The sequence below is a fragment of the Ixodes scapularis genome, unplaced genomic scaffold, assembly GCF_016920785.2.
Source record: "Ixodes scapularis isolate PalLabHiFi unplaced genomic scaffold, ASM1692078v2 PGA_scaffold3__209_contigs__length_174095766, whole genome shotgun sequence".
Taxonomy (NCBI): Eukaryota; Metazoa; Arthropoda; class Arachnida; order Ixodida; family Ixodidae; genus Ixodes; species Ixodes scapularis.
The window spans coordinates 96663844-96690970 of NW_024609868.1; the positions used below are offsets into that span (position 1 = coordinate 96663844).

At 44.3% G+C, this 27127-nt stretch overlaps 1 protein-coding gene, 2 non-coding genes and 1 pseudogene across 3 annotated transcripts in view; 1 reads left to right on the forward strand and 3 right to left on the reverse strand.

Moving 5' to 3' along the window:
- LOC8053115 (Golgi-associated plant pathogenesis-related protein 1) overlaps positions 1-27127 on the forward strand; it is an 82466-nt gene that overhangs the window by 40046 nt on the left and 15293 nt on the right. The window contains exon 2 of the mRNA XM_029990137.4: positions 26178-26328. Within this exon, the coding sequence (XP_029845997.1) occupies positions 26179-26328 (150 nt within the window). The 5' untranslated portion in view covers position 26178. The remainder of the gene's footprint in view (positions 1-26177; positions 26329-27127) is intronic.
- On the reverse strand, positions 15974-18171 carry LOC120844828 (annotated as a pseudogene).
- On the reverse strand, positions 20246-20318 carry Trnak-cuu. Its single transcript has one exon. It is a non-coding gene; the product is annotated as a tRNA-Lys (tRNA).
- Positions 22621-22693, reverse strand: Trnak-cuu. Its single transcript has one exon. It is a non-coding gene; the product is annotated as a tRNA-Lys (tRNA).

Here is a 27127-nt window from a genome sequence, read left to right on the forward strand (position 1 = left end):
CTTTTCCAGGATTCCTCTACTTTATCGTAATTCCCGGCATGATTCCAAGGCGGAAAGGACGCATCGGGACCCTGAGGCACATGTGGAAAACACTGGTATATCTGACGGCCAACAAGGCGTTGCAACAAAGCCACATGGCTTGCTGAATGAATCTTCTAGCTTTTTAAGCTCATCTTAGTACGTGCTCAAAAAGAGAAGCTCATCAAACTGCGAGCGTTTCAAGAGAATGCGATTGGAGTTCCAGAGATTTGCGTCGGCACGCCAGCCGAGTTGCATGCAATTATGTCACACCACATGCGCGTGATGTGCGGTCGCTCGGAGAAAGAAAGGCTAAATTTCCCTGAGTGCGAGGTGGAAATTCCCCGAATTTTTCAAACTCGCCAAATTCTCTGACAATTACACGTTTTCTGTTTGCCAGGTGGGTAGACAGCCTGTATACAAGGTAGATCATAGGGATCTTCAATGTTTGTGTAACTGTTGATAGCCTATGTTTGCATTCAAGGGGTACTGAAAAGTAAGGCATTAAACTAAATCAGCCAAAAGAACGTAAGAAAATGATTCGTGAAGCAAAGGTTAAACAATGGGAAACGTACTTATTTGACCTTGAAATATAGTACAGTGAATTCTGGTGAGCTTCCAGAGATTTTCTACGTATATAAGAAAACGTGGCTAGTTTCAAAAACTGTATAAGAACGTCTATCCAGCTTCTTCACTCTCTCAGGCTGTCAAAGATTTTAAGAGGGTCTCCAGAGGTACCCTTCTCGAACTTTGGCGATAATTGGCGTCGCTTGCCACCACTATTTGAATTAGCGCCAGGAGCTGAGAAAACGCCACTGGTAGGTTATGTTTCTTACGTAATAAACTCCCAGGCAGAGCACCAGTGCTCGCTCCATCGAAGTTGCCTTGAGGACGATTTTTGGTCTGGTAAACACCAAATGGCTTTTCGGTCACTGCCAAAAAATAGTTTAAGCCCACGTTCCACGACGTTGCCATCTGACATCCTAGCTGCAATATAGAATAAACATTCGCACTCACACGGTATGCAAAATGATCTTGTCAAGGCTGAGTCGATTCAACATATACAATAATATTTTTTTAACTATATAGCGAACACTGTGATTTACCAGACTGATGAGCTCAAAGCGTGTGCTCTGAGGCCTCAAATGCTTGTCGATGCTGACAAACGAGCTGAACTCATTTCCTTGGTCTCGTCGAAACACCGCGAGCACTTGCACTATTTCCTTCTCCATTTCAGTCATTTTCTTTTCAGGTCGCAGTTCCAGCTCAAGGGCAAGCTAGAAAAAACAAGTATAAAAAAGGACTTCATGAAAAACCTTAAAAAATGCACTATTACATCTCGTAATATTCTGAAAATCTCGTTTATCAGAGTTAAAGAGAATAAATCTCTCTCTTTAGAAGCCTTATATCATGTGATTTCGGCCCATGCTTCAGTTTGTCAACATTTCCCTAGTATCCCATTCTTCAAAAAGAAAAAAGATGAGCTTCCGATCAAACTTTGTTGTCTAGGAAGCTTCAGATGTGCAGCCGACGTTTTGTTAGGGAACTTACTGTCGAGGGTAACCACAATCAAATTAACCCGAGAGTGGGCCAGGTGGAGGAAAACAGTTTACAGAGGTGGGAAAAGAAACAAGGGGCAGACGTGTCTAGCTCAGCTAATGGTTTAATTTAATAACCCTCCTTTTTTTTTTTTTTGTGATGTGGCTTCTGTGTGTGTCCTTGAAAACAGGATATTCTGTTGTTTGGTGGCGTTGTGAATACGCACATTCAGGGTGATTTTTTTTTTTTTTTTACATTTACAGATTTGTTTTAAAAAAGGCGTGAAAGTTATAGTTATGTGGTCTGTACAGGTGAGTTTTACGGCTAGGAATACATTATGTGGGGGCCTAATCTTTGAGAAAAGGCGCCTAATTAAATAAAATTCGTTAATTAACATTTTAATTTGTGAAAATAGACAAATGGTTCTAATTAGAAACTTGCTGAGCGTCATCAAAAACCACTAAATCACCTTCTTTTAGGACGCCTTGAAGCTCGTGGGAAACTCTGGAGCGCACCAAGGTTACCACTCGTACAGCAGGCGCAAAGCTAGCAGGGGCAAAACGCGGATAATTAAGTTATCATCGCGTTTGAATGCACCGCATCCTCAACCTCCCCAGGCACCCACCCTGCTCTACCTCTGAATATATCTTGCAGTGCTGTCCACGCTCCGAAACCCCCCTCTCCGTCCCCCCCCCCTCCCACCCCACACACACACACACACACTTTCCCTACCCCCCCCCCCCCCCCCCCCCCCCCACCTGGAAGGAATGGCTCACTCACCCCTCACACTGTAAGCTCTCCATGCGTCACCTCTTGGAGCACATATCGAGGGTGTCTAAGGACTTTGACCTAGACATCCCTACGTGGCCCTTCACCCCTTTAAGCTGGAATTGAAACAATGAAGACGTATCTCTCTCTGTCTCTCTCTCTCTCTCTCTCTCTCTCTCTCTCAATCGACGGACTTACACAGTTATAAAGACAACGAACTCTAAATTTTCCAGGCCGTGCGGACCTCCGGAAACGCTTTAAAACGTGTATTTATTGTTTCATCGAAACTCATTTCGTGGGACTCGCGTTTCGTGGACAAATTTCGATAGGTACACGTTTTGTCGCACAAAAAAAAAAAAAAAAACATAATGGAAATGTTGCTATTTTATGTGCAACAAACGAGAAAACAAATGCCTAACGTGGGTTGTAATTATTTTGAGGGGAGTGGCGTTGGTAGGTGTAAAAACTTGGGAAAGAATTACACGTAGAAGGACGGATAGCACATCTCGCGATCAAGCTCTGCTGTCTGCATTCTTCCCTTCTATGCGTAAATCTTTCGAGATTTTAAAAATGTCTTTCGAAATTAAATTATTTTACTATTAGCTTTTTTTTATTTCTGATACAAATAAAACTTGGCAAACTATTCGCAGGGCTGTCAAAGCCTCTACACGAGATACAATTATAAATACAGGCAGATATTATAAGATATGAACTCTTTGAAATATTATAAAACTGACAGAATATATATATATATATATATATATATATATCGCTCCTGCGAAAACTACTCATCGCCACGAAAAAAGGCTTGTGGCGTTTTGGTCCTGGGCCAGGGGCCCATTTAGGAAAGTTATTAAAGTCCGGGAGAATTAAGTTGTTAATTATTTGTGCGTAATTAGCTTTTTAAATATTGTGCTTAAGGGCATGGTTTAAATTAGAAAATTGCTCAGCATCATTGAAAAATACTAAATCAACGAATTGCAGAACGATAGAAGGCACGCGAAGCATTTTACGGCTTTCTGAAAAACCGCACAATTTCGACGGGTTTTTAAGTTTCGGTTTGCTATCGAAGCGCATCTCAGCCCCGGCGGCACCGCGCCCCGTGGAGAGATAGTGCAACCAGCCTCTGCTGCGTCGCGCGATGACAGCGCAGCCCCTGGCCCAGGACCAAAACGCCACAAGCCTTTTTTCGTTGCGCTGAGTAGTTTTCGCAGGAGCGATTTGACCTGCGTTTTCTGAAACACCCCATATATATATATATATATATATATATATAGTTGGGGATCCGAACGAACGGGTGCTCCTTGTCCCCAATGCTGCTTGGGCACGACTTTGCGTAACCGCACGGATGGGGTAGATCAAAGACACGAAAAGCGTTCCACTCGCCCGAAAGTGCGAGGCTCGCGAAGTGCGATGATCGATGCGCCGACGCTTGACGCACCGAAGGCGAACGAAAGCGGGAAAGCACGGAGCAGACTCACGGACTCCTCCAAAGCGGGCCACCGATTTCGGAGCGCGCAGAGCACAAACGCGCATGCGCACAGGCAGCAATTTCATTCTAGAAACGGAAAAAAAAAATCTAAAAAGTGTGATTGACACAAACTTTAAAAAATGTTATATTTTTAGGAATACCGTAGTTTGTATTTGGTGAAATAATATGCAGTTATAAATTGAGCTAAATGAAGTTGGATTCATTCTTGTTTTGTTTAGTTTTTAGTAATGAGCGCCTCCGACCACGCGAGCGCTGCTGTACACCTCGATGGTGGCACCATCCGTGTTCCGGCCGCGCAACTCCCTTTTTGTCCGGAGGTTGGTCACGGCGCGCTCTAAGCTCCGCCCATTACTACTGGATTGACTCGGCTGTTCGGCTAAACACCCTAACAGGCCTAGTGTCTCTTTTTTGCGACATCCGGTGTGTCTGGTCTTGCGTCTAACACTGCCTGCTAGTCGTCTGAGCGGACACGCGGCCGCCTCCGGCATCGTCTGCTATTTCACCGAAGTCTGTCGTGGTCTGCAACGCCCGTGGGACGCGAGCACGAAAGCTGCGCGTCGGCATGAGTTTTCGCCTCGGTCCGTCTTCTATTCCGCCCCCCGTCTAAAGACTTCTTCAACACTCAGAAGACGCGACAATGAAAGCGGTGTTCTAGCTTTCCATCATGCACGAGCCACAAGCGTCCGTCAGCGTCTGTCAATGTACGGTAATGAGAGACCGAGAGGACTAAACAAAATCAACAGTGAATAATCAAGGGAAAGGGCGCGCCACAAAGCAGGTGTACCGAATACTTTTGGGTGTACGTTCCAGCGGAACAGTCAGGGACGGAGCGCTCGCCAGGGTTCAAAGGTCTCGTGAACCCGGGTCGAGCGGCTGTAACATGCCATGTTTGTCGTGAGCAGGGAAACATTGCCAAGCACTGCCCTTGCGCTTCAGGTATAGGAAAGTGCCTCGGAGGCTGGCAAATTTGCTTAAACCGAAAGGGCAGACAGACAGAGCGTTAACCGCTTAGATTGGGGTGAGGTGGTCGATTTCGGAGACGGGTCGCTTGAAACTGCAATTGGTTCAACTAGCGGGCGGCGACGTACACACCGAAGCACTGCTGGACACGGGTACCGAAATAACGGGAGTGCGGGAGAGCCTGCTACCTCAAGATTTGAGGGAACCGTCGGGCACGGTGAAGCTAGTGTCCGCCCTTGGCCACGCCATTCAGGTGAAGCTTGCAACACTTCTAATAAGGTTAACCTGTCCAAGGGCGGTAGAAAATCTCACTAAAGCCAACTTAGCGTGCGCGCTCACTGATCAGCTGGCGGAGGAAGTGAACTGTTTGCTTGCCGGAGAAGATTGGGAAGTTTTGAAAGCTCAGAGCGGTAAGGCTCAGGTGTAACAGGGAGGACAGCAGCCTTTACTTGTGAAGTCTAAGAACAGAACGGCGGAAGAGATGAAGACAGCGAAGCACTGGCCTGTGGGGTTGGTTAGGTGGGCCTCGGCACTTCAGCGTTACAAATGTAACAGTCCAGCATTGGAAGGGACGCAGTAACGGAAATGCTTACGTGTTGTCTAGGCTCCACAATTTATCTTGGGAGTCGGCTGAGTGGTCATGCCGTGCCGCCTTGATTAGACGTGAATGTCCTGTTTACTTCTTGTCCTTGTTTCTGTTGCGCTATTTTATATAATTTACTAAGATGAACCAACTAGCCCAACAACGTACCTTACTAAACTATGTTCCTACTCACCCGTGCCGCAGGGCGCTGTGGGGCTGTGAAGTGAATTGGCAAGTCTAACTTGGAGACCCAAAAGGACGTTCTTCTCGTTGCTGCTGTGAAGGCGTTCATTGCGAATGCAATGCTTTTTTGCGTGTGTCTGTGTGTGTGGTTTTTTAGCCTTTGGAATGTCACGCACACCTTTCGGTCCCTTTTTAATGTTTGCACTGGGACATTCCGGTCTGTTAAAGTAGAATCTGTGTCTTTATCTGTTTTGTTTTATTGTCATCTTACGATCATGTTTGTACGTTTTGAGTCGGTTCCGAAAAACTGCACGTGAGTGTTATCTAGTTTTATTTATTTTGCGTGTGTTTAGATTAACTGTTTAGTAGGTCCAAGGAGGACCAGAAACAGTCTTGGGGGAGGTGTCTGAGGGCGCTGACCCCTCACTCTCAGGCGAGAATCAACCAATCATTTCAAAGTTTTGCTGGAGCCACGTGACGTCCACCGTCCAATATTTGGCAAGGGCGTCGACACACATTCGGTAACTTGCCAATGGACTCCAGCCGACAGCTCCGTAACTTCGTTCGTGCATCCCGCTGCAGACACAGCGGCGTCTCTCCGGAACTTCCAGGTTGAAACCCAAGAAGCCCCGTAGAATACGCAAGCCTTTCCCCCATCGGGATGACCCCTCGGGAAGGGATGTTGTTTTTCTTTTGAAACTGGAGCTAGCGCATTCTACGGGGCCCTGGGGGTTCCGGGAGGCGCCGCTGTGTGTGCAACGAGATGCACGGACGAAGTTACGGAGCTGTCGGCTGTAGTCCGCTGGCAAGTTAAGAATGTGTGTCGACGCCCTTGCCAACTATTGGACGGTGGACGTCACGTGGCTTCAGCAACATTTCGAAATGATTGGTGGATCCTCGCCTGAAATTGAGGGGGTCAGCGCCCTCAAAAGCCCGTGACTGCCGAGAGAGAGAGACTTTTTGGCTTGGACTTGGACAAATTTCGAGGACGACGAATTATCTTTGCTTTGGATATATTGTGTGAAATAGCTCGTAACGTCTAAATATACGGTTTAGACGAAGTCCTCCCGCATCTGTCGCTCTCTTCTGCTCACCCAGCGAACAAGCCGCATCAAACGATTGGCCCCGCAAGACACCGCTGAGCAGTCATCATTTATTCACCCTAGGGACGAGCCTTTACTCCAAGCACCCGCGCAGCGCTTCCGAGGGTGTGGGACGGTAGGCTTAGGGTCAGGCCAATCCCGCTACGAATTCAAGCACCTGCATAACGGTTCCGAAAGAGTGGGACGCTATGCTTAGGCCAGCCCCGCTACGAACCCAAGCACCACATACAGCGCTTCCGAAGGCACGTGCTTGCGATGGTTGTTTGCTGCAAACTAGGTCGGTTGGGATCTTTCTCTAAACACACCGGTGAACGCAGAATGACTCGCACTTATAAAAAGAAACGAGCTCAACGAGCGTAGCTCGTTGAGCACGTCGCAAACGCTGGTAGCAGTGTTTGTTATCGTTTGAAGCCGAAGCGGAAAGGCGATCACGGGATATTTTTTTGAAAACAATAATGACTATCTTGAATATTTGTTCCTTAAGCATAAAAAAAAAATATTGTTGATATAAATACTATTGCGGCAGGTAGAAACAATTTTACAACGAACATTTCACACGTCAATCATCTCTGGAAACAATGAAAGCCGAGATAAGGTGGTTAGTTTTGTAAGCACCGGGCAGGGTGTATCGCGAAAGCAAGGTGTGCAATCATCACACGTGGGTCCACGAGCTACGATGAGGTGAAAGGACTCATCTGGGACCTTTGGAGCCCCGAGGTTATGTTCTCTTAGTCGGTGGTTGACAGCCAAACTGACATCACCTTGTTGGAAAGCACTGAACTTAAAGGGCAACTCCACTCAAAAAGTCGACCCTATCTAAATGACTGATATCGCTTTAGGGGGTCAAATACGGTCATACCCAAAATATCACGTCAAACCGACGCCGCGTTACCGATTAAAACCAATATTAAAAATGTTCTCCCGGCTCGGTTAGCGGCCCGAAAGCGGGTGGGCAACGCTGGCACCGGGTGAGCTAGTGAAGCAACACTGGGCAATGACGTAGGTCTAGTCCTACGCTCTCGTATACGGACGCCGCGGACGCTTCGTTTCCGTGGCATTCTGCGATTCTGCTGACGGCAAGAGTGCTTACCACGTTATCCTGTGTTCTCTTATTTTTATTAGCGTCCAAGCAGTTCATTTAACTCCAGCATCGCTTCCGTGACAACGCGGAAGGGAGCGAAGCGGTGCTGCTCGCTCACGCGCGTGTCGTGGAGCCGTAGAGACCCGCAGGACTCGCGTTGGGCAATGTCGAGCACGACTTGTAGTGCTGCGGGTTGCACCGACAATCCGGTGCGCAAACCGGAGCTGCGGTTCCACCAGTTCCCAAGAGACCGGAAGAGACACAAGGTGTGGGTCAGTGCGGTTCGCCGGATAGACTTCGGAAGACCGCCGACTCCGAGCTCCAACGCGAAGCTTTGCTCCCAGCACTTTACATGAGACATCTACACGGGATCTGCGGCTGCTGACTGATGCGGGTTTCTCCACAAAATATGCGTCTTTAAAGAACGATGCGGTGCCGTCGCTGTTCGCGTACCGTCCACCGGCTGCTCCGGCACAATCAATCGGACGCAGCAGGTCGCGGCTGATTTAACAAGCGTGCACATAAAGGCACCTTAGCTTTATCAACTCAGACCGCTTGTGGATACATCTGTCCATCTATCTCCCTTTACTTCTTTTTCTCTCGGTCCGCGAGCAAGAAACAAATACAGTCACGCTGCGCTGGCACTGACCGCGTCATATTTATGGCAGTCGGATTCGCTTTTCAGCCGGCAAATTTATAAATACACACTCAAACCCACTACTTTTGGTGCATATTAACAAAGTGAAGCGGTAAAAAAAGAAAATGTGCAACTTAACTTCTGTTTTGAAACTCCACGTGGGGCTGAGCCGACATTGTCGGTGCGTCAGCTCAGAAGCGCGGGACCAGAACTAGGTCATGCCGACGACGCGCCACTAATATCAGTGTTGCTAAGCTGCTTCAGCCGGTAGTTTCGGTTTCGCCGTGCCGCCGGAACGATATTTAGATTCGCGATATCTACAAAACTATACACACTACCGAAAAACAAATTATATCTCGTGATTCAGGGTCGCCGACTTCGACTAAACAGATCATAACCCAAAAAGCGTAAAAATGGAGTGGAGTTGCCCTTTAACGAAACAGGTCATTTCGTCACTTCTGCTCGTCGCTGCTAAGTTCGGCGCGGGTGTTGTCTTTTCCTGCCGCATGCGCTTCGAGCAGATGTGCCAAAGGGTCAGTATGAGCAAGGTTCCGAAAGGGTGCACTGTCGTACACGCCAACAAGTTTGTTAAGTGTGAAGACAAGAAGGTTTACTCGGTCCTCCAGAGCTGCGGGAACCAGTACATCGGTCGAACAGGCCGATGAGTCTACGACCGACCTTTTGAAGGCCCCAGGTTATCGGAGTCTTTTGAAGGCCCCAGGTTATGTTCTCAGAGAACATAACCTGGGGCCTTCAAAAGACTCCGATGAGTCCTTTCACCCCATCGTTGTTCATGGCCGCACGTGTGATGATAGAACGCCTTGCTTTTGCGATACCAGAATTCTAGAGGCGGCACAAGAACAGATTTGGGAGGGAAATCATCGAGTCATTTGCAACGTTATTTCTGCTCCTTCACTCTCACTAACGAAGACAGAAGTTGAATTTCTTTAAATCTGAACTTTCCAAACGAATTCACACATCGACGCGATACTGTGTTTTTAAGCTTTTCACCTCATTTTTCAAACCCTAAGTTCGTGCATTTTAGTTGCATTATTTTCCCATCTGAAATTTACCTTTGCGTCAACATTTTTATCCCTCTCCTTTCGAGATTTTCTCAACGCCTTTTTTTTTTTTTTGGGGGGGGGGGGGGGGGGCGGGCGGTTCGGTTTCATTTTTGTTGTTAACGACGTGTCCTTTGCTACGTTCTATTTGTTCGTTATTTCATGCGTAAGACGAGCAACAGCAGGATCACCGGGGCGAGTGTTCCATCGCACCAACCGCCGACAGTATGGAATCAGGAAAGCCCCGAGGAGTGAACAGAAACCGCGAGAGGACCCGCTCCGTTCGGATCTGTGTTTTCCCACTAGGTGCCGTCCGTTTTGCCGGAGTCGCGAATACTCAGTTAACAATAAACCCTGCAGAGGACGCTACGAATCGTCAAAGCCAAAACAACACCGTGTGTCACCTTCGCTCGGCTGCTACGGCGCAAAGGGCAATGTCGCCACGGACCGTGACGGTGCTGTTTAATTTATTATTTATTGATACCGCTCAAAGGCCGCAGGTCTTACCGTGGTTGTGACGAGGCACCGCTGCAGAGGTAGTGGTTTCAGGGGTAATTGTTGTATACTAGTTAACTACTTTCACGCGTGCCGTAAGCTTTGAACGTAATAAGGTTCGCCGTAAAGTCGAGTGGCATGCTTTGACGAACACAACTCAAAATGAACAAAATATCTGTACGCATAAATTGCAATTTCTTTTAGTCGCCTACTCGAGTTTTGCGTTTGTTTTCATTATGCTTGTTTCGGCATTAACCGAATTTGAAGACGGCCTTGACGTCGGCAGAGCTGAAGAAGGACAGGGTGCAGAAGGTGTCGTCTGTGATGTTTGCGAGACAGGTGACGCACCTGGTGACGTTGCGAGGTCCTACTTTTTTCCGAGTTCTTTGAAGGGTTTCTTGCATTGTGAGACTTTCACGTTCATTTTCCAGTTCCGTAGGATTTTGTTTAGTATTGTAATACGGACATTATAAAGTGTTAACTTGTTTAGCCCAAATATACAACCCTTTTGTATTTGAAAAAATTACTTCGCAACCCAAAAAATTAGATTATCTGATCACTAGAATTCGCGTTCACCTCAACTGCAAATTATATTTTCGAGTATTTTTTTATTTGCTTATTTAATGATTTAGACGAACGTCCCAGCATATATAGTATACTTTTTTGTTTTATATGGTCATTATATTTCATGCGTGAGAGGGCTAAGCGCAGTTGTTGCAATGGTACAACGGCAAGTATATATGCCTATATTTTTAAGCCATCTATTTTTGTGACCTTCATTTGAAGCTGTCAGAAGGAGTAAAGTTCCTATCTGACTTTACTGAGTTAAGATACCCCGCCGAGTTATTGTTAGAGGAGAGATATTTTGTTTCTGTCCCTTCTGTTTCACTGTTCTCTTCACAACACTTTCGTATGCTTTTTTACTACTTCCCTCGTGTGTGTGTGTGTTTTTTTTTCGTCACAAGGAACTAGTTCCGTACACCTGCGAGAACAAATATTTATTTTCACTATATGACAGTCTATTCACACTCTAGTGACATAGGGTGATGGTAAGGTCAGTGGATTTGTTACATGCACAAGAATAATTTAAAGGCATACTTTAGTGAATCCGTGAAGGGCCGGTTAGTAATGTGATCGCGAGGTTTATAATCATTTCCCGTGTTCGCTGCCTCGAGTGTTGGCAGTAGAAAACGTGCCTTAACTGCATGTAAGAAACGAAAAACTGAATATGGCTTGTTTTACATAAAGGCTCCCAAAACCTGTGTTCTAAATTCCAATATATACGCGCGTGTGTGTGTGTGTTTGTGTGTTTCTGCGTGCGTGCGTCTGTGTGTGTGTGTGTGTGTGTGTGTGTTTAATAAGTTTTTTTTTTACTATTTTATTTTAATATTGCTAACTGCGCTGATGATACTAAAATTCGGGCGGTGAAGCATTGAAGCCCAACTTCGCTGGCATTTTCTGGTGCATTCAGGAAGAGACCTCTTGACAAAATACTCAAACATTAAAAACAATGCTGGTAACGTAGCTAAACGCGCTGGCCATATTTGTCAAAAGATTCGAACTAAATAGCTAAACTAAGGCGTTGACGAACGCACGTACAAAATCCATTAGATTTTTGCTTTAGAACAGTTACTGCCGCGGACGCCACCACGTGCAAAGCGTGTAATTACATTCGGAACACGGTCCCAGCCCCTTGTGCTCGGGTAATTTAGAAAAAAAGAAAACACCTACTGGGAGTTGCGCCTTTCTTTACACAATAGAAAAGGACAAAGAAAAAAGTGTCCCTCGCTCAACGATGACATTCAGCCTCAATCTCGGTAATGGATTCGAAAGCCTCACGTTCTCGGCGAGCAAGAGAACGAAGTACGTGGGCAATCTCCCGAAGACATGAGCGTCCTGAGGTCGGAAGGGGCAGCGCATTTCGGTTCCGTGGATGGCAAGAAAACGGTCGTCTGGTTTCGAAAGCCTTCCGCCGTAAATCTTCCCGTTTCTTGTTAGATTCAAATTCAGGCTATTGTCGTTTTCCTCGGGTGACTTTAACCAGTCATCTAACGATAGTTATATATATATATATATATATATATATATATATATATATATATATATATATATATATATATATATATATATATATATATATATATGCGTCAGAGATCCGTACTTGCGGAGTTGCTATGCTAAGAGTTTATTATAGGTATTACGACAATTTCGCCGATGGCATACATGTCATATATATATATATATATATATATATATATATATATATATATATATATATATATATATATATATATATATATATATATATATATATATATATATATATATATATATATATATATATATATATATATATAAATGATGCTTGTGGTTATATTTGGTTCCCTGTAGATGTATATCGTATCTAACCGACCAAGTTGTGCGTAGCGGTATTGAGGCAGTTTTATTCGCTCCATTTTCAATTGAGTGGCCGAAATATCCCCTGTGTTTCCGGTTCTACTCTGGTGAAATCTTGGCAGATCAACAAGGTTATGGTACTAAGTTATGGATGATGTGGTTTCCCGCAGGGGCATATGGCTTTTTCAGTATTCCGTTCGGATATAGTGCAATCCACTTATAACGATAATGAGAAAATCTTAAAATGCAATCGTTTCAACCGATTATTATTGTATCTGCAATAAAAACTTATCGTTTCTAGTCTAGCAACTCTAGAAACTGATGATTCTAAGCAGTGCATCGTTATATGTGGTAGTTATACGTGGATTGCACTGTATTCCTTCCTTCAGACATCCTTCTACAAAAGAGTGTTTTCGGCTATAGTAAGACTGCTGGTCTCCACTGGCTCTCCAAGAATGTCTTCGACCAGAAAGCGTTATCACACATTGCTGCGAAAAATAAATAAGCATAATTACAAGAGTGATTTTCGATAACTTGTGGTTTTCACGAACATAACTCTGCAGCGCAGAAAATAAAGTGAAGGGCAAATAATCCTTAAGTTATGCCAAATCTGCAATTTAAGTTATATTTTGTAAAAAAAGCAAAACAAAAAAACAGAGGAGACCGATTAAGTGAAGCGAGTAATGTAGGGTCAAGGGCAAGCGCTCGAGCAGTAGAAGCACACCGAGACTGAAAGGTATGCTTAATATTTTCGACCTTTAAGAGTGCCTTGCACAAGCTTCCAGTTATATGCCGTGCAAGATGTCAGGGGCGAAGTTTCTCCGGCAACGATGTCAAAAAAACGCTGTGCTGCCCAGCTTTGAAAGGTGCTAAGGGTTGCAAACGCTCCACATTGCCAGTGGCTCTCTTCCAGACATCTCTGTAGCGTACAATGTGCGAGATAACTCTTCATGAGAAGGCAAGAATGTTCCAGAAGCCGGGACTCATCGTGATAGAACAAACTACATGTAATCTACATTAAAAAGAAATATATATATATATATATTTTAATCGGACATTTCATTTTTCATACAGGACATATCATCAGTGACGCTGAGAGGACAGGAATGACTTGTGGTGCCTTGTTCCTGCCATCTCGGCATCACTGTTGATGTCTCCTGTGCGGCAGAAGAAACGTCCGGTTAAGCGCGATCCAAACCAACGCTTCTTTTTGCGCCTGTAGGTCGTGCGGCTGCGGATGTGACGCATTTCGTGGCGTTTGTGCTGTTTCCGGGCGCGCTTTCTGAGTCAGAACCGTGCGCTTTGGTTTGGACGGGCGAAACTTCGGGCGAGCGCGCACGCAGGCACGAGCGCACAAGCAAGGTGCAATTGCGACAGACTGGCCGGCCAGACGGCGAGAGAAAGAGAGAGAGAGAGAGATCGCGTTGTCATGTTGGAAGAGAATAAAAGGGGGGGAGGAGAGGGCAGCCAGACGGCGAGAAACGCGGAGCCGGAACTAGCTTGCCCTCCACCGATTGGCCGGGACACAGGAGCGCCCTATACGTCACCGCGCGTTTTTGTGCGCGTTGAGAAAGAAGTTGAAATCAACCAACTTTTTTATGCGCGCCCGGAAGGAGCGAAGAAGCGGCGCGACGTCACGAAAATACGTCACATCCGCAGCCGCACGACCTACAGGCGCAAAAAGAAGCGTTGGTTTGGATCGCGCTTTAAATTGTGGTTTTCTTTGGGTAAGGTACCGTTTTATTCTCACGAGAAACAAACCACGCTCTTGCATCTCTTTCCTTTCAGTAATAGACTCCCATTACGTAATAATAGCACTCCACGTGTTATTACGTTCGGCACGTTACGGCTTTGGAGGGCTCCTGCCTGGTTTGATCAGGATGCTGAGTTCTCGTTTTTTATCTGTGTGCCTTAAACATCCAATGATACATTAGATGCGCTAACATGCATTTGTTTCCTTTCCGTCCCAAGAAATGAGGGTGCTTCCAAATGCCTTACGAGAGAATAGATCTTACTCCGCGAAAATCCAATGGCCTTGGCGCTGACAGCTTTTGCGTAGTCGGAATGGATGGACACGCTGCGCGAACCAGAGAAAGTATGAACAGCGCGATGCGCATGCGTTCTTTCAAACCCGGCGTTTCCCCTCCGCTAGGGGAGGACTTGGCGCCCTGTTTAATGCAAGTAGGCATATTAGAATGTATTCTCGTAGTAAGGTGTTTGGCGCTTCGTCGGCTTCTTTTTCAAGTCACTTGCTGTACGATATTTTAGATAGTGGGATCAGTACGTTTGGAGTCTCGTGTTCTTGAAACTGCTCAGGGATTTTTACGGTATTCATTCTTTTTTGAGAGTTCGTGCTGATGTGCCCACCCACAAAAGGCTGATTTTGGTATACTTGTGTAAATAAAAAAAGTGCACAGAAGAAAAACACGCATTTTAATTTATATTTTCGGCGGTTAAGGATAACAATAACACGCGCTTTTCCATGACTATTTCTCAAATGTATCTTAGATACTGTGTTCTCAAAGTGTGACTTAATATGCGTTAAACATTATTTATACCAGAGTTGTTGATTCTCGTGTTACAACTAGGTACCCTCCTGTCATTCAAAAAAAGAGTACAAAAGATACTTAATTTATTATACTTTCATTTTATCGGCAAAGCAGTTTTATGCGAGTCGAAATCACACACACACAAAAAGTTGTTTGTAAGGAAATAGTTTCTACCCTGTCCTATCACCGGTTTTTTTATGTTTTTTTTTTTTGCGTCAAAGTTTTAGGGCAAAATCTTTTTTTCTGACATTGTTTGACATAGAACAACTGGCGACACGGCGTCATGAACACACGGGCTACCGTTTTTTTTTTCTACCTTTAACCTCTTTCTGCCACCGCACACATGACCGTGACAACAAAGTGACGTGTCTACTCGAAGAAAATAAAAATAAAACGTTCGCTGAAGTTCTTGGAACTGGAGGCCTTGCTCCTGATTTTCGGCTTTGCCTGGTATCGTCCTGGTCATCAGGGTTGGCGCCTCGCTGCCCGTAGAAGGCCGTCCTTGCCGTGGGCAGCTCGAATCAATAAGCGGGCAAAGCGTGGATCCGTTACATTCGGACACGGATGGAATCGCCCAAAAAGGCCGTGACACGATGCTGGCGCCGGCGGACCGTGGCGCTAAACTGCGCCCGCCGAAAAGGTCAGGGCTTCCGAGTCTCGTCTGTAGCGTGCCGGACTACATCGACATCCGCTTGTCCATCACGCGGAGTCACCCGTTCATTCGCTTTGCTTTCGGGGAAAAAAAGAACAAAAAAAAAACTGCGGTCGAATGGACTCGCGGGAAAACAGTCTTGACGTCGTGTTGCGCGGAGGATACTCGTATTGTTCGCTGCACACGTGACGAAAGAATTATCTGATGACACGCGTCAAGCGAAGCATGTTTACTTTACGGAGGTTTGCAAACATGGCGTCCCGACTGGTGCCCCATGCGTGCAAGCGGTCTGCGGAGAAAAGATCACCGGAGAAAAGCTCACCGTAAAACTGGCGAATGCGGAGAAAAGCTCACCGGCCCTTGAGCGGATACGGAGAAAAGCCCACCGACGTTTTGATTTTTTCATAGCTTAGCGGATTGTGCAAGTATAAACTCATTGGTCTTTCTATTTCGCCTCAAAAGCGAATGCAGTACCCTACTGCTTCAAGAACGACAGGGAGCTGCTTTTGCAGCAGATAGTCACTGCGGAGGTTTCGTAGTCGGTTCTGCAGGCGGCTGTTCTCTCTCCTTGTCTTCTTAACAGATGGTTGTCCTCGGCTGACTTGAAACAACGTGGGGACGGTCACTGCCTGGTCTTGCTGGAGGCACTCGAGTAGCTTCCAAACACTGGGGCGGCAATGCCCAAAGAGGTGCTTGAATGCGTTGTTCCACTCCTCGCATGCGCTGTTGGTGCGGTACTCGCCTTGTAGCGTAGCTTCCATTACATTCCACAGCTCCGGGGTGAGCTCGGGGCGTCGGCGGAGCACGGTTGTTGTCAATTGCCAAGCTCCTCCTACTGTCGAAATGGCGCGAAATGTTCCGCTCACGTACGTTGCATCAATATAAATGAGTAGATCCGTCGTGTCATCGGGAGCATTGTCGGGGATGGAGTCAAGTCCGGATGGTGCGAGGTCAGGAGGCACAAAGGCAAGCCCGTCAAGCATCCCGTAAAACTTCCGGAAAACATCGTCGGTTCAGTACCTAATGATGAGCCCTGTAGTGAACAAGAGTGCGAAATTAGAAACCATCTAAGTTAGAACAGTATAATGCAAAGACAACCAAAAAAGAGGACGATGGGTTCACATCGCATTTGAAACGTCACAATACACTTTTAATGGTAATTCTGATCATGCGCATCTGTTCCTTATTAACTTGCTTTTCCTAGCTTTTTTCACGTTATCCCAATTAGCCTTTAATAAGGGGACATTAAGTATGCTATATCTTATATTTGTTCGATAACAATCAGTATACATAGTCTATTTATAAATAGGTAATGTCATCGCAAGAAAGTAACTTGCTTATTGTCTGCGCGTATGAACATCCGAAGCGCTAATTACCTTGCGATGCGTGCTCTGGCAGAAATGGAAGAAGCACCCCCTGGATGAAAAGTCGTGCTCGAAGACTTCTTTGGCAGCCCTGATGGCAGCCTTCTTGTAGTCACTTATGATGACGCTTGGATCTGTGATGTATCCCTTCGCTTCACAGATGTCAAGGATGGCCTGGAAAAAGCTCTTGGTAGGTAGCAAGGCTCTTCCCGGGAAGAAGAGCATAAACGCAGGCTACGGAGCTTTCGCCGACTGCACATCTCACTGCGTACAGTTGTTTGAACAGTCGGGGACAAACCAAAAACGTACCGTCCATGTACCAGGCTCGGCTGGTACACAAGGCTCTGAGTTGTTCAGTGCTGGGAAAAACTAGCATGCGGTCCCCCCGCTCCGATCCATTATCCATGAGGAACGGTAGAGGTAGTTCCCTTCCGGTTGTTGCCCAGATATCTTTGATCTGGAGCTGTGTGGTGAACTGTGGCTCCGCTGGGCGCAGCCGACTTTGTTGGCGCAGGTCGCGACGTACCATCTCCAGGTTCCCGATGCTTTCGCGCTGAGCAGTAGGCGAATTGCATAGCGCTTGAGCCAAGAACTTGCTTGGAGGTGCCGAAGATTCATGGGCTTTTCTTTTCAGGTCACTTCTTAACTTCGTCACCTTAATACCATGGACGTCCTTGGCGTGGTTGTGCTCCGTCACCGACCAAAAGCGAGTGATCTGCAATACCAAGGGATATGGAAACACAGGCTTATGAGACTCTGCTTACTTCGAACAGAACAGTGAAGTTTAAAACTTCCTAAGTGAACAAACTCTTGCTTTTTTACCGAAAGAAATGAGCTTGGCAGGTATAATTTTTCCACTAGTATAAAAAAAAAACGTGATAGCTCTCATAAAGGCAGAAAACACGTTTGACGTTGAAAATCGAAATTTGCTTACTTGCTTCCATATAAGCATGCAATATGTTGTCATTCGGAAAATATGTTTTTCATTCATAGGCAAAATTTATCCTTTTTAATAGAAAGCATAAGAGAATTTCAGTATTAAAGCACATCCACAAAACCATTTTTGCCCCAGATAAATGTTAAAGCCCCATGTGTTTAACATAGGCAGCTATAGATACATTGGGGTTAAATATGAAAAAAAAACAGAAAATCACAGTACAATGCATCACAACAAACAGATGTACCTGAAATCCATAGTTATCTATGCAGGCAAAAATAAGGATTTTTATACTCACAGCATGTGCGTATTTATTGCGCCCTCCTATCCGCTTGTTCTCTGCTGCCGACATTGCCATCGGATCCACCCATTTTTCGACTGCTTTTGTACATATTCTTAACTGTCAAGCAAAACCTTCGCCTTCCCCTCACTGGTACGAATAACCTCTATGATGACAGGTCACAGCAGGAGTACTCTACGGCTAAAATATCTTGTTTTATATAGCAAACGTCTTCGGGTGCTACTGCTCGACTGTGCCACTCTCAATTAATAAGAAACAAGCAAAACTTTCTAACAAAGTACTTTTCCAAAAAGGAACCGCTAAGCAACTAAATATGTCCCCTTATTCAAGGGGTCTTTGTTAAATAAACAGAATACTAGTTCTTATATCGGTCTCGAGGAACAACATAACAAAAGGTATGTCCTCTACTTCTGATTTGAGTGTGGACGATCACAGTCTGCACATCTGTAGGTCATGGGTGATTCGCCATAGGAGGGCACTATCACACAAAACTAACGTCTGGAAAAACCAGCACGAACGGTTAGAAAACGTGACTGTCCGTCGAAGAAAGAACTCTCGATATCCTACTGACCGTTTTATCCTATTTTTCGAAGATTAACAAAAGCTTCAGAGAGTTTCAGGCACCGCGTTGTTGAGCATGCACTTTCGATTTTTCGGCATATACAGTCTTGCTTTTCAGGTTTTAGGCGGGTATTATTAAGTTTTCAAACTTTATCCTGCTTTCCAAGTTTATAAAGCTTTCAGTTAGGCTTTCGTTGCCTACAAAGTAGATCACAGAAAACCCTCGCCTGCAATTATTCATTTGGGAGCAATATACCCAATAAGCTTCACAAATATTACGAAAACAATAAAACATTTTCTATAAAACTGAAGAATTTTAATGGGAAAAATTGCTGAATTGTGGGATCATGCAGCATAAATTGCTGCATAATCCCACAACCTCGCTGCAAAAAAAAAAAAAAAAGCATCGGTGAGCTTTTCTTTGTATTCGCTGAAAGGCCGGTGAGCTTTTCTCCGCATCCGCCGGTTTCGCGGTGAGCTTTTCTCCGGTGAGCTTTTCTCCGGGATGCGTGCAAGCACGTGCAGCATGCGCATGAACGTAGCTTTGGCAGGCTTGAAATTGCACGTGCTTGCTCGCACAAACGGGAACATGGCGGTGGCGAGATGCCTTGTTTGCAATCGTCTATAGATATGGATACTTCGAACATGTTTGCAGGCAGTTTTTGTACGACCAACATGACAGGGGCGTCAAACAAGAAAGAAACAGACTTCAGCCAGTATCTTCAGACTGTATTTTGTACATCGTACAAAATACAGTCTCTAACCTAACCTGCTTAAGGTTAGGTCAGAGAAGCCGGAAGGTGTGTAAAGCAAGAGCCTTACTGCAGTGAGATGGCCTAACAGTTGGGGGTGAAACTACTGAGATCGTACTCATGAAGTAGAGGCATGGTCGGACTGAATTTACACCATCTTTTTCGCAAGGGCTTCTTTCCGTCGCAAGAAAAAAACATCGTCCTTTTTTTTTTTTCTTTTTTTTTTTTTTTTTGCGTGGAGGCACCGCGCGAGTTGTTGTCGCAGTTCGACCCTGCTGCTCAGCGGGTTGTGTTTTGCGTGACCCAGTGGTTTACAGTTGCGTCCAGAATTGCAAATCGACATCGGGGAAGTCCTCTCGCCTGTGCTTTTACACGTGCAGCCCGACAATGAGCCGCTAAGCAGCCCGTGAAAGAATGAGGTAACAAGAGAGAATCTTGTTGTGAACGACAAATCTGCATCGGTTTTAGCAGCAGACATTATAAAAATACTCCCCCTCCCCTCCACCAAAAAGAAGAAAAAATGGTTGACCGGCTTTGGAAAAAAAGAATTATTTAAAAAAAACAGGGAGCTAAAAGATGCGTTGACTGGGACCGGCGCTTTTTTTAAACAGGGAACAAGTACTGAAATCTAGTAGGTAAAGCCCAAAAGGGAGGTGGGATCGAGTTAAAGGTGCATGACCGCACAATTGATATAATAAAAATTGAGGTCCCCAATAATTCTTTCCGCGAAATACTGACTCTTGAGAGCCATTTTCAGCCCACTCATGGGTCTTTACTAAATACAACAAAATGTAAAGGAAAAAACAAAAATGCGCCCAACGTGGGGCTCGAACCCACGACCCCGAGATTAAGAGTCTCGTGCTCTACCGACTGAGCTAGCCGGGCAGCGAATGTTGGAGGAGATTAACTTGAGAAGGAAGATAAGGGGAAGGTGGCACAAGCGGAAGTTTTGATATCCTCGACTGGCAGTTTGCCCGACGCAATAAAACAAGCATCACCCCGTTGGTGTCTGATCTTCTGCTTGCGCAGACGCTCTGGGTTTCTAGATAGGAAAAAAGTAGGCACTACTTTTACCCTCATAATAAAAAAGGTCACATAGCTTATAGAAGCCATAATGGTTAAAATCGCAGCCTATGCTTTGTTCCTTTCTGTTTTTACTGAGTCTTTTTATATTAAACCATTGAATCCCGTTCTATTATAATGACAGAAACCTCCTTTATAAAGAAAGCAGGAGTAAATCTTGGAGGAAAATAACTAGTTCAGTCGGCCTTGCTAATAGCGAAATAAACAAAAGAATCGTTACGATAGAGAAGCGAAGTCAACGAAAATATCAAATGTTAAAAGAAATATATATATATGTATATCCGCCGTCGGATCGTCACGATCCATAGGACAATGAGGTCACTATTGCGTAATCTCATCAACGACAGAAAACTTATTTGCTTTTCTCATCTTCATCTGTTTCGTGATTTCGTTTTATTAAAAATAAAAATAAAAAAGTCTCTTGAAGCTGTTGGAAAACGCAGCCGGACAGCGACTCAAGAATACAGCAGGATCGCCTAGCCTGAGAGGAACTCAGAAAGGTAACACCTCAGCCCAGGGCCGGCCCTGAACCATCAAGCGCCTTGAGTGATAATTGAGATAGATGACTTCACTCGCGACATTTTGTTCGTACCGGTACGCAACGGCAACTTAAAAGCAGGACACTGGGGCATTTCTGGAGTGTAGCTCTCACAGAATCGCTAGCTAGTGAACTTGAGAGTCGTGGCGCACCCAAGCAAACACAAGGTAAACATGGGAGCAATAAAACTTTGATTTGGGCTTGTCGGTACATATCAATTAAAAGGTTAAAAGGCGCGAACTGAAACAGCATGAAAAAAGACACGTACGACACGGACAAGCGTCAACTCCCAACTGATTTAGTGTAACACCAAACATTTTCAAACTCTCGATTCCCATCACTCATACAGATGTCCAAGCAACAAGGTAAAGGTTCCTATCTCTCATCACCACGCAGCCACCAAAAAACACAATCTCTTTCTTTAGTAGATAAAGGGATGGCATGGTTACGCATTTTTCGGCCGCTTTGTGTATACAGAAAGCTTCGATTATTTTCCTTCCTATCTTCTCATTCCCTCTTTTAGAACCTTGTGCGCTCTAACATTGGTTCACACCACACCGTTTGCAGCACTCCGCAAGATGCCCATCCGAAGTTTTGCTTACGGTAAGCTTGCGTTCCCGCGCTCTTTCATTAAAACATCGGCCCGTCTGACCGACGTAACCTTGGCCGCAACAAAAAGGAATCTCATATTTTACCTTAGTCACACATTCGGTGTCTCTTGTTACATGTTCTTTTTAGCACAAAATCATTCCCTTTGAGGGGCATTTGCCGCTACCTTCTTGACTTGTAACCAGACATGTACGTAACTCGTAATCCCTAACATTTATCAGTAATTTAGTAACGTTATAATCCCTTGCATTCTTTTCGCTAACCCCCCCCCCCCTCCCCCTTTCCTTTAACCGACCATTGGAAAAAAAGAGAAAAAAAAGGGGTTGCTAGACACAGGGTTAATGTAGTGTTCTTAGCCCCGTGCATAGCGCTCTTACGTCTGCCATTCATGACAATATCATAAGCTAGCCCTCTGAAACCTTAACGGGAAGGCTTGTAAGCTCGCAAAGCTTAGAGGGTTAAAACCCTGATTCCCTTTGGCGTTACCGGGCTTGTTTGGTAAGTATCGAAGGGAGTGGGGGCGCTGCCGGGCTAAATGAGCTTAAACACGAAATCGTAACTATATGTTTGTACTACCCTAAAAAAGAACCAGGACAGAAAAAAAACACACGGTGTCTTCATTTTTTTTTTTTTTTTTTTTTTTTGAGTAGCACAACATTTATTTGCGATTTCGTGTGTGGTAAGAGCTATCACATATTATCAAAATGGACAAATACCCTTACAGCAAAATTAACACATTTGCGATCGTCGCTCAGCTCGTATTGAGCTAGCCAATAAACATAATACTGTTACTGAGCCATACGCATGCATCCCGAAGAGATAAAGAACAAAAAGGAAATCGTGTTTTAATAAAAATAGCACGAGTATCATATCGCTGCCACTTGACGCGCGGAACAGATTGAATCATCGTTTGAACTAATCCAATAAATAAAAAAAAAATAAAAAAAAAAAAACCAGCGCCCAACGTGGGGCTCGAACCCACGACCCCGAGATTAAGAGTCTCGTGCTCTACCGACTGAGCTAGCCGGGCGGACAGGTCGACATTCAGCGTCGTACATAGAAAAGAACGATGGAAAATGTCCTTAAACTTTCTTGCCTTTCTTCTACGAGGGAACGGGAACAAATACACAATTTTAACCAGTAGTGCGTTCCAATTTAAAGCTGACTATTACTATGTGCGAATTCTACACACAAAGCAAGGCAGGACGTCAAGGGGATCCAGAGCAACTTCACGAATAACTGCTCGATTCAGAAGTTAGAACGTGGAGATGTCATCAAACGCAGAACGATAGTCCTCAAATCTCACCACGCAAAAACTGGCGTGCTCATCTGAGTCACGCTCCAAGTATGGCGACACAGTATTCGCGTTGAGAAGCTCGCTAGGGGCGCTTCGGTTTCCTCACTTTGGGTAGTGCACGTGCTACTTACGCCGTTATGTTTTGATTTTCATAGTGCATAGAAGATTGGCATTGCACGTGCTTGCACCAACAGAGAATGTTGAAGTATCCTTAGACTGGGTTGTGAAAAAATTCCACCAGGCGGCGATACCCAAACTTCTCGCCGCGAATAATATACGGGCAGCCGTTCAGATAACAATATGATTTTCGCGATATCGTGAATATCAGTCGTGAGAATCCCATTGTCTAACCAAGGCAAGTTTATGTCGCAGCGCCAAACTTCGAAATTTATGAGCTTATGAAAATATAAATAAGTTTATAGAAAACAATTGACTTTACGTTCACTATTACTGTCGGATAGAGAGTGTTTCCTTTTTATCATGCTTGCTAAATAATTTTTATATTGATTGTGTAGATTTTGACTTTAAAACTTCTAAAGAATTGCGTTTGTATTTTTGCTCCTGATTTGTACCTGATTTCTAGTTTCTGTTTGATTTTGCTCCATTATTAGGCACAATTGCATAGTTTTGTAAATTTTAATTGTTGCTTTTTTATGTTTGTCTATTCGCTTAAAAAAGAACAGGCGAGTGCGTAGTTATGTATCTTTCAATTGTTACTTTTTGTGTGTACTTTTTTACTTTTTTTTTTTTTTTTTTTTATTTCCATTCCGTTGCTGCTGACCATTGTAGGGACCCGAGGACAGTCAAGCTGCATATCGCAGCTTTTTTCCACGGGTCCCACCATCACAATCGATGGAAATAAAAAAATTATTATTATATTATTTAGATCGGATAAGGTCACCGAGCTCAAGTGGCTGTAGGAGTAGATGACCTCTATAATTTTTTTTTTCTCTTTTCTTTCTCTTAATGATTTTGGTTGAGGCACTTCTTATACCTGATGTCAGAACCATTACAGTTTAGTTGTAAGTCAGCACTGCTGTCCGTCAATCATCTTTTATTTTGTCTTTGTCGTTTTCCGTTTCTGCTTTTAAGAGTGAACTACTGTGATATCTCGTTAATATGGACACCTCCATTCGTCCCCAATTTTGTCGATTATGTGACTTGTCCATAACGAAACAAAAATTCATCTATTTATCCAGTTCACCCCCGAAAATGTGCACCAAAGAGACATATTATTGTACCAACTAGCTCAACCGTCAACGTTCACAACTTGGAAAGAGGCGACGCAACAAAGCGGAAAAGAAAGATATAAGAGAGGGTAGAAAGGAGCCTATCCGAGTGCGCAACAAAAACTGGAGCGGCCTGGTGGTCGGAACGTGAAACAGGCGAAAGAGGATTAAATGCACGTCGTGATGGTTGCGAAGCCCAGTGGATCCAATATCGCCTTGTCAAAACAAATGCAAGAAAAACAACTTTCTCTTTTTTTTGTTTTTTTGTTTGTCAAGGTTTCATAATTACCTCCAGTTCGAGGCAGGGAAAGTTTGCTCCGACTGCGCAGCGCGCGCGCGTAGAAAACGAAGTATTGACCTACGCACAACGGTAGACACGTACGTCTTACAAGCGAAGTATGTTAGACAAGAGAATTATTCGCCATAAAATGATAGGATACGCTGTCTCGAGGCTTTCAATCATCGTTTGTACAAAGGGGCGCTGTGTCAACCCTTGAGGGCTTTCTTTTCTTTCTTTCTTTTTTTTTTTTTTTTCTTGTTTTGGTCCTTTTAACTTAACCAGTACAAAAGAGACCCCCCCCCCCCCCCCCCCCTGTCAGTCCTGTCATATCACATTGGTGACTGTTGGAGTGGAAGGATGGCTCCAGTCTTATCACGTCTCGACAACTTTGGTGTTCCTCGTCGATGTAGTAAAGAAGAGAAGAAGGGTTTACTCAAGCAAAATAAAAATCATGAAGTACAGTTCCAACGTCGCTCATAGTGTGAGTTGCGTAAGCGTCAGGTTTGTTTGTTAACGGGTTGTTTGGTTCGTTATTTCATATCTGATGGATAATTAGTTTCATTCCTGTTTAGTAACCAGGTAGGAACGACTTTCCTGGGGAAAGTGGCGGTAGTTGCTAACCTCTCGTCGTACCCCCGCGACTGGCAGCAACGCCGCGCTCTAACAAGGCAGCTTCAGACGTTAATCTGTGTGTGAGCATTTAATGTTGGATTAGAGTTCAAATTGTTTCATTCGGACAAAAACGTTTGGAAGGAACTATATTAAAAAGACCTGGTTTCTGACTAGGTTTCAGCCCAGGATTCCAGCACGCCAGAAACTTGGGCCGACGACGAGATACATACAATGCATGGGCATTCTACCCAGAGAACCCTAAAGACAAAGCAAGAAACTTGTGGTAGTCCCTGACAGTTTCTAAGTTATATTCGATGAGACAAAAATGCCATCGAAAGCAAAAGGGTACACAAAAAAGTCAACGAACATGCACAATGAATGTGTGTGTTTCCTATTTGCTGCCTCCATATACGTCTCGGGTTTAACAATATGTAGCGCGTTAAGTTTTTTCTTTTTTTTTCAGAATTATAATAGATTTCTAAAAATTTATAGCAGTAACTAGCTAAAACAACAAACCTTCTATACTGAACGATTACATCACTAAAAGATGGTGACTCCTGTTACTGTTCGAATAAATGTATTTATACAATCATTTTCGTGCATACCATAAATCTATGGAACGAACAAGCTACCCAGGTTTCTGGTTCTGCAAAGTTCATAGATAAACTATATAAGTACTAAGTTGTCCTGGCACAATAGAGTCGTTGTTCTGTACAGTGAATTGTTTAGGCATCAATCTATAAATCTGTCTAACATTGTTATAAATCAAACATGCTGTATAAAATTTTGAAGAAAAAAAAGAAGAGTTCTTGTTTGTGTGCAGCTGAATATGTTGCGTAAAAAGGAATGTGTACAAAAGTTGTATTTTTTCAGTAACAAATGTGCCAAATGCGTTTGAATCATTCACTCCGGCTTTGGCCGCAACTGGCTGGCGATATTGACCAACAAATAAATATAAACTGATCCAGTCCGTTCGTATTATAGGTATTATCGAGCGCTCAACAACAATTGTGTGATATCGGTTTTATTGCGGGTCGCTCGCTAAAAACGTGTCTCATGCGTTTTACGTCTTTCGCTTTCGTGATCCTTTTTGCAGTATGGAGTACTTCCTGGAGAAGCTGCGAATGTCCAGGTCCGTTAAAGACGACCAGATCTCCATCGAGTCCAAACAAGCCAAGAACGACAGGAGGCCGACGAAGATATTCAACAGCCAGCTACAGTATCCCTCACCAACCTTCATCGACAAGGTACGCGCCACTGGCCAATTTGATAAACACGATTTATACTTTAACGTAGTACACCCAAAAACGACGACGAAGCAGACGAACACAACGGGCGCGCCGTGTCTTGTCGTCATTGCCTGCTTCAATCTTGTTTTTTTTTTTTTGTATTTTATTACAGTTGAACCCCTACTCAACTAGCCCAACTGGCTATTTTAATGTTCTATACTTGGTTACAGATTAGGTGAGAGTTTAGTCAAAGCTACGAGCATATGGGACCAATCAATTCAGCGCGAAGTCCTACGTCACGCTACTTAGTTCTACGCAGTCATCCCCGGCTAAACCAATGAAGAACTGTGAATGCAGCATGGGCCATGCCGCATTCACTGAACCTCAGTGGTTTAGTCGAGAACACTAGGATGGAGAATAAAAATGAGGATGATTTAAATCGTGATTCAAAACATGGGTTAAATCGTTATGTAAATTTGACCGATTTTCCTATGATAATTTAAATCGCATATTTCCGAAAAACTAATCCATTCTTTTTTCCTTATTTACTGTTTGTTTATTATCCACGGTTTTCAATGCGCATATGTTTTGTATTTAAATCAAAGAATCATCACACAATAATGATTTTATCGGGCTGAACACGAGCAAAAAAGCAGTGGTCCTAGGAGGATATCGATGTGCTGAACTTTATAGAAACGAAAACTGGGAAAGTAATGTAGTGTTTCTAGCAAATCACATCGCGAAAAAGAAAGGCAAATATAGCTTGTTCGCTAGCTAAAAAAAACTAAACTGTTATTGTTTGAGTATGGCGGGTTTT